Raw genomic sequence first — 8,331 nt, forward strand, 5'->3', positions numbered from 1 at the left:
GAAGGCGACGGAGAGGGAAAGGGAATTCGGTGTGGATGTATAGGGAGGAGGCTGAGAGGCCGCCGCGGGAAGGCGGCAACTGAGCATAGAGAACGAGTTGGAGACAAAATTGGGTCTTGCCGGTGCCGTTTTCGGCGACGAGCTCGGTGATGGAGTTGCAAGGGATCCCTCCTCCGAGGCAGCGATCGAGTAAGGGACATCCCACGGTGCACTTCTGTGTTCGGAGATGAATCTGATGCAATAGATTCTCTGGCTGCATCTCTCACTAGTCACTCCTCTCCCTCTCTTCTTCAAATTTTGAAATTAGGGTAGGAAAAGACACTAGGGCTTGAGGTTTCGTGCATTTTGCTTTCATATACTGCGGGGTTAAAATAGTCTCTTCACTTTTTGGCCTTATCAATTATTTATACATCAAAAAGGAATATTCAGCATAAATTTCTATACACACAACAAATCACTTATCAAATTAGTTGTCATATGCATAGTTTTATATACTTTTTTATTTTTTCAACAAATTAATCAACTATTAAAATAATCAAAATTACATAATAGAATAATCAAATGCGTGATAGTCTGATAACAAAATAAGAATTTACTTGATTAAATGGCAGCATGCACTAACTTCAAACTAATAAAGAAAGAAAAAGATCTGTACGAAAATTTCCGGAATAATTGCTAATCTGAAAATCAGCACTACAACATATACTTTATATATTTATTTCTACAGAATACATAGAATGAAAATAAACTAAAATTCAAAGTGATAATAAAAGAACCAAAATAAAATGGTACTGCAGAAAGCTATGTATGTACAAACAAATTTAAGTTCAAACAGAGGACCTAAAACAACATGCAGTTCCATTTATCACACACACTTGGATCCTATTTGTCATTTATCTCCTATCCAGACATAGCCAAGATTATTTTTTCAACTAAATTGGCCTCGGCCTACTCATAATTACTTATTGAGGAATTTCTGAAAATTTTATAGATCTCAGTATCGTCGCCTAGAGAGAAAAAACTCGTAATCAGGATGTCTATTTGCGCAGATTTTGTTGTCCTTGTTGACAACAGCTTTCGCCATGAGAGAAGCCGTTTCCTCGAGCGTCCGAAGCCGTTCTTTGAGAAGGATAGAAGGGTTTAAGCCCAGCATCTCTGCTGCCAGTGCAGATTGCCTCAGCTGGAACCAGCATTCACCCTGCTCATATCACATTACATGCAGAAAACAAGCCTCTTCAATAATGCTTTATGTGATAACAAGCCATGACTATTTCGCCAATACAAGTTCCAAATTAGTTTGAAATCAGCCACAGCAAGAAAATGCCAGTAAATGATAAAATTTGTTTACAATTAATGCATTTTGAACATTTTTATTAATCATCGAATGACTAATTGAAAAGTTAATCATATGAAAAAGGTTCGAGTATGAGGAGTTGTTGAAGAAGTTATTTCATACCTGGGCATTGTAGCTTTGGAGGCCGACGGCTGGAGATACTATGCAAGAACCTACAGTTGGTGAATCAGGGTTTCTACTTCTACGAACCAAATGTCCAAGTGAATGATAGGTCAAGAAAGCTGCTCGGAAGTTGCCATCCGGTATACGGTAAATAGGATACCATGCAACAGAGTACCTGTATGCAGATTTGCCGGTTCAAAATGATAAAAGTTTTAAACTTCACTTAAATTATTGACAACAATCCATACTTGTGATAATATGATCTTAGAGAATATATAAAACTCTGTTCAACAAGTGATGTACAGATGATATGTAGGTCACGTACCAAGATCTAGGATGAAGATCTCGCAGGTTGATTGATTCCAGTTTGGATGGGTCCCCGTAAATTTGAGCTAGCATTGGTGTATCTCCTCCAACCAACTCCTGTATCCTGTTATGAAATATAAATTATAGTTGATGGTCTTTCCTATTGAAATTATTCATGTGATAATCTCCATAAAAAATAAAACAAAAATAAAAAAATATAAGCACAATATGAGTTTATGGTTATCATAATAAGAAAAAAGAAGCAGAATACCACAAAGAAAAACGACTTTATGCGGCATTTCATCATATCTGTATATTTCAACATTTTGGCAAATTTTAAGTGATATGCTGGTTTTTAGCACGGTTTATGCAGATCCAAACACAACCACCAAACCATGATTTTCCTTAACATTATATTATTATAGGGTCCTGATGTTGAACAAGCTTATGAAAGGAACACAATATCAAGGTATGATGTCACACGTTACAATAGTTGAATGACCAAAACCAAAACTATAGTCAGGTTTTGATAAAATTCAACATACTATAATCAGTGACGGAAGGTATCAATTAGCGACGAATGATGATAGGATAAAGAGGATGAACTTTCTTACTTGTCATATAGAGGCCGTCTTTGTTGAGGTTGTTCCAATTCAAAATATTCATACAGAAGCTCTAAATCACTATAGCATGTCGAGGTGATAAATGGAAATTCGTCATCACCATTTGCTAGTTGATTCTCGTGGTTCTTAAACAGCTGAACTGCTGACAAAGAAGGGACAAAATACGCACGAAACATAGAATTACCAATACCACCAAGTTTTTTTGGATTTTCATAATCCTGACCCCTTATCTCCAAACCGTAGCTCCCATGTTTCTCATACCACTGCCACAGGCATCCCAAAGATACGTCGGGTATATCATGTCTACAGAGCGAGACACAACCCACAGAGTTCTGAGCGCACGTGAAACAACCAGGTGAATTGGAAGATTGACATATAACAGGACTACAAAAGTGAAGTAATCTTTCGATCTCCGCAATTGGATCACCTGTGGCCATGTGTAAAGCTTCACAAGCCAGTTGTGCCCCACACGCATCGTTCACAGCTTGGGCTATTCTGTAGGAATCATTGTCTAATGTCTCTTGATTCTCACATTCGTAAACCATCTGATTAGCTGCATCATGATTGACACTGTTCTCTATCACTGTACATGCAACCTGATTACCTAATGCCTGATTCTCACCCTCAACTAGACCACCAAAATTACTATAAACCTGACCTGTGCCTGTTCGACTTGCATTTAGTGATGAATCCTGATTTTGCGAAGTAGAAGCTACTTGTGGTTCAACATTGCTATCTAAGTTAATATTTTTGCTATGCGGTGCATCAGAATGTTCCGGTGAAGAACTACTACTCTCGGATTTTGTCAACCCCGTATCCTTTTTCCCAATTGGTATCCATTTCCAAAGGCCACTGGTTCCAGAACTGTGGCTTTGTGCATTGTAGTCTGCATGGGAAACTTCTTTTTCTCGTTGATCAGCCTCATCACCTAAAGGATTACAAGATATGGATGATTGCTCATTAGACATGTTCAATTGGTCCGAGTCCTCACAAGGCGTTGCTAATGAGCTATCTTGAATGTCTATATTTTCCGTATTCATGCTTGCAATATCATTGCAGGCCTTTTTGGGAGACTCTGATTCTGAACTGTGAACTAGTTCAGATGTTATCTGTTCAACTCTATTGGTCTGGAACCCATCCGTCACGCAATTAGTATCAGAACTCAATCCGGAAACACTAGTCAACCTTTGTTGATTATTTTCCTGATAAGAGACATGTGACATATCATTCTGTTGAGAACACACCGTTGCATCATCATTTAATGTGGACCGGTCAAAATGGGAACCCTTCCTAGAATAACTACCGAGACCTTTTCTTGAAGTGGAGTCCATTTTCACTTTTGTTTTCCTATCAACTTTATTTTTTACAGGATTTTTATCGTCTGTCTTCAACGTAACATTTACACTACTAGAACTGGGTTTTTGGACAATTGGCGGATCCTTTTTCACAGTGGAATCAGATTGTGACAAAGTTGTGTTCACTTTCTTCGAATCACCACTGCATTCTTCAGAACCTTTCTTCTGAACCTTTTGCCAGATGGAATGACTGTTTTCCTTCCCTGGTCGACCATGCGAGACTCCAACATTCCCAAATTTGTTAAAACTAGAACTCTTTGACACTGTTCTCTTTTGCTTTGCTCTCTTATCATTAGGCGCAAAATTCTGACCACCATTCCTAATTCCCTCATTACGTTCACAGTTGTCCCGAACCCCATTCGTTACATTTTGGCCAGGAAAATACCCATCTCCTGAATTTGAAGCAACTCCGCAGCCTCCTTTACTAGATTGTATTCCTGTTTCACCATCTTTTGTACTTGCATCACTGTGTGAACCAACTGAAACTGAATCCAACACCAAAGAGTCTACTATATCATCAATAAAAGTCTTGTAGCTTTCAGGAACTCCCGTGCTGCCATTCATTTCACTCCTTTCGCAATCATCTTTTACTAATCTATCATCAGAAGATGATATTTCTAGTTCCGCTGTATATGTCATAAGTGCAGCCTCCTTATCCATGTCATTGCTACTGCAAGTTTCAGAAGCCAAACTAGGAACTTCTTGTTCGGCAGAGCCACTGTCACTTGATTTCTTCTTGCTCTGTCTAATTTTCTTGCTCAACCTTTTTCTAGAGTTTTTCTTCAGAGACTTGTCTTCCTTGGTGATACTCATCAACTTATCAGATGAATTAACTGCAGCCGAACTATCTGGAAACAAGGCAGAGCTGCACACCAATGAACTTTGGGAATGAGAATTACCCAAAACATCATTCAGTTCATTCAGTTGAGCAGCTTTCTTAGCAATCTTATTTTGACATCGACGACGCACATTCGAACCATTATCGTTTCTTCTTGTGAATGATTTGACTGAATAAGCATAGTGAGGAAGAGGACTTCTTGGACCCTTACACTGATCAATCTTCAACCTATCAATAGGCGGAGGAGGTAAAAGAAGTTGCAGACCATCCATATGTAGACTGGAAGCTAAGTTAATATGACTGAGGCAGCGTACTGGTATGGCAACAATTCTCCAGTTTCCATCCGGCTCGAAATTAAGGAATGTAAGGACAGCACACCTGATAAATAATAAGCAAAATTTAATTATAGTTATTTTCAGGTTTCAAGATTCTTCTGAATGAAACAAATATAAAACTAAATGAAGGAGCTATATAATAACGGTAATAAACAATCAAGCATATTCATTAAGTATATTTCTTAAATGGTATTAGAAGGCTAGGAATAGATGATCCAACAATAGGCCAACACTTTAAATAGATAAAAACAGGTATTCATTATGGAACCACATTAACAAATGAACAAAAAGAAAATGCAAGAAATGATAAAGTAGCAAAAATATTTTACCCACTATCAGTGCTAATGCTTGAAACAGAAGAATCTCCACAATCCTGAATAATTAGATAAGACAAAAAAGTTAGGATTAACAACCTAACCACACAAATAAAAAATAAATCGCAATAACAGGATTGCAATTAGGCCAACCTCGAAAGAAGAGGTTTTATTTTGTTGTTGAGGTAATGTTGATGTAGAATCCTTTCTCACTTCTGAAACTTTTGGACTATCCTTTTCTATCTCTTGAAGGTTGCAATGCATCTTCCTTGCCTGTCCAAATTAGCAGTGTTAACCATTTTCAGAAAGAAAAAAATGCGGATGAAAATTTAAAAGGAAATAAGAAAGAAATTGTATTTGTATATAACAAAGACAAACAAGACCTTATTCTAGAGAATCAATGTCTAAATAAATTTCTTTTTACATCCTAAGAGTGACCCAGAGAGGTCAATAAAGTTATAAATAGTGCATTTTCACTTTGCAAGCTTAAATCAGAACAAGAAAAAACAATGTAAACATTTGTGAAGGGTAAAAGCTCCTTTGCTTCTCTTTTGTAAGCCTCTTTTCCTTTCAACAGTTCTAAAAGATGATCATTTATTTACCAACCAAAGAGATACAGAGAAATTTAACTTTGACGAAGCTAACAATAATTAAAGTCATAATGGAGAATTTACTAACCTAGTAAGAAAGTAATTCCTGCAAAATCTGAGAATCAAAAGGCCAACATTATGCAAAATCTTGGATGCCTAATCTAATGGGATAATTGCCAAAACTAAATCAACACTTTCATACTTGGAAAAAAATCTCTCTTCTAATTTAAGATGGACAATATTCACATTGTTTATAAGCAGATAGTAGCCATATTTCTTTTGTCCCACAAGAAATCAGCCAGACAAAATGTTTTCTATCCAAATCCAAGAAAAGATGCAATGATAATATTAATATCATGCCAATAGAAACAAGTTAAGCATCACAATGAATAAAATGCAGAAGAAACCAGTCACAAAAAAACAGTATTTTCAAAAACTTGTTATGGACTAATGCTAATGGCACAATCAAATGTTATAGATTCCCAAACAAAAAATTAAAAAAAAAAATCCTACAGATAACTGAATTAACTTTCTTAAAACATTTAATTGAACATTCCATATCAAACAGGCATATAGAAATCTACCTTGGTGTTGTAATTGTGGAATGTACTGTCTCAATTCTAACATAGTACATGGCAACTACTCCTAAAAGATCAACCTTTATCTGCTCAAATTTCATCCTCATGCAAGCACATCCACTAAACACAACAAAAGATCAAGAAGCCTTTATTTGACCAAATTTGCAGAGATCCTTGGATTCAAATTCTATAGGGTATATACAAACACAGTGCTTTTCCTCCCAAATATTGCTCGACTTAAACAAAAAAATAAAGCCGGATTATAGAGAGAGAACTGTGAAAAGAAGAAGAAGAAAAAATGAAGTTCCAAACACACAAAGGATATGTGCAGGAAAGGAGAAACCTCAACTTGGGTTTCTCCAAAATCAAAAACAAGAAAAGTTTAGGTTATCCCAAAATGAAACTAAATTCTGTTTACCAGTGAAATGAAAAAAAAAAAGGTGTCTCTCTAATTTAACCAAGAAACTCACTAAACCTCCTATGAATACAAAACACCTCAATAACTTAGACTTGCATAAATAAGTAAAGGTGGAAAAAAAGAGAAAATCAAACACAAAGCTGTAAGTTATATGAACCATTGGTGTAAAATCTATCAGTAAAATTTGACTAAACCACAAATCCTCTACCTAAAATATCTAGAAGCAAAGAGCAAACGTATCCTTATCCACACAAATCATTCCCCAGATTTAGGAGAAGGAATGAGATAACAAAATTGCTCAAGAAACAGCTAATTGATTTCCTATATATAGGTTTCAACCACCCCCCATAACCATAATCATATATATCCCACACATACAAAAATTCAATCTTTATTATAAAAATGAACCAGACCAACAGAAAGAAGCACACCCAATCATCAATTCTAAATTGAAAAATCATAATTCACAAACGATCAAACATCATCCACACAAAAAACTCAAATGGGCATGTTCATCAAACCAAACAAACCATAACATGACAATAAAAAATGGAACTTTCACGTAAAATACACACACAAAATAAATAAAAAATACATAACACAAATCGTCTTTCTCCCAAAACAAGATGATGATTGGTGAAGGCTCAAATGGGACGAACCATGAGAGATTTTGCAAAGGGTATGGAGAGTTTGGTAGCTTTGTTGTTCTTGTTCTTCCAAGCCTCAACGACTCTCTTCTTTATCAACCAGTCACCCGTTGTGTCCTCTTTAATTGGTAAAGAAAGATAAAAATGTATGCTTTCTGTGTTAATTTTTGGGGGCCAAAAAAGAAAGCGACTTTACCTGCTTTCAGTGCACTAACTCCAACACAGTCACGCAGCTCAGTGGCCAAAAGGGTATACTCTCCAATGAAGTGAAGGGACGCACCGCAAGAAAAATTGAAAAATCCGAAAAAGAATTGATTTTGACTGCAATTCACATTTTTCATCACCCAACCACCATTAGATGGATACTATCGTCATATAAAATATGTAAACCCTGGTTGTATTGTTTATTTTTTATGCATTGTGATGTAAGAGAAATTTTTTTGACAAATGATTAAGAATCATGTGTATTTGGAAGATATTTAATTTGGCGTTAAAAATTAATATAGTGAATTCAATATTTTAATTGATAGGATGATGTAAGATTGACTATTTAATTATTTATCCAAATTTGTTCTTTGTGTATAAATTATCATATTAAATAAGAATTTAATTTTAATGTACGGTCAGTGTAAAGTAATTTTACACGCATATTTAATTACACGACATTATATTAATGTATTTATGATGTGAATAATTACCTTTTTATATTTACCGCATAAATAATCATTTAAACGAACGTATGTAATTACATAATTATATAAAATGTTTTACATCAAAATTAAATTCATTAAATAAAAAAATGTTTACTCACTTTATTGTTTTTCAAATGTTTATAAAAGTATATATTTGATGAAAAATACTCGAGGACCAG

General features: G+C 35.4%; 2 protein-coding genes across 5 annotated transcripts in view; both read right to left on the bottom strand.

Annotated features, from left to right (window-relative positions):
* LOC107641404 (DNA repair protein XRCC3 homolog) overlaps positions 1 to 456 on the bottom strand; it is a 1,143-nt gene extending 687 nt beyond the window's left edge. Inside the window, 2 exon segments of the mRNA XM_021103082.1 lie at position 1; positions 4 to 456. The exon segment at position 1 is cut by the window's left edge and continues 687 nt beyond it. Coding sequence (XP_020958741.1) covers position 1; positions 4 to 259 — 257 coding nt within the window. The 5' untranslated portion in view covers positions 260 to 456.
* LOC107644607 lies at positions 652 to 7,856 on the bottom strand. Of its 4 annotated transcripts, none has more exons than XM_016348495.2 (8): positions 7,657 to 7,856; positions 7,473 to 7,579; positions 5,381 to 5,500; positions 5,243 to 5,286; positions 2,377 to 4,956; positions 1,782 to 1,886; positions 1,457 to 1,631; positions 652 to 1,198 (listed from the first exon to the last, which is right to left on the bottom strand). In XM_016348495.2, the coding sequence occupies exons 1-8, from the start codon at positions 7,799 to 7,801 to the stop codon at positions 995 to 997; spliced, it is 3,480 nt and encodes a 1,159-aa protein (XP_016203981.1). In that variant the 5' UTR covers positions 7,802 to 7,856; the 3' UTR covers positions 652 to 994. The 4 variants fall into 4 exon arrangements, with proteins under 4 accessions (XP_016203981.1, XP_020958738.1, XP_020958739.1 ...); XM_021103079.1 differs by adding an exon at positions 5,906 to 5,932 and having other exon boundaries at positions 7,473 to 7,800; XM_021103080.1 differs by adding an exon at positions 6,402 to 6,515 and having other exon boundaries at positions 7,473 to 7,800.

The sequence above is a fragment of the Arachis ipaensis genome, chromosome B05 (assembly GCF_000816755.2).
Source record: "Arachis ipaensis cultivar K30076 chromosome B05, Araip1.1, whole genome shotgun sequence".
Classification (NCBI taxonomy): Eukaryota; Viridiplantae; Streptophyta; class Magnoliopsida; order Fabales; family Fabaceae; genus Arachis; species Arachis ipaensis.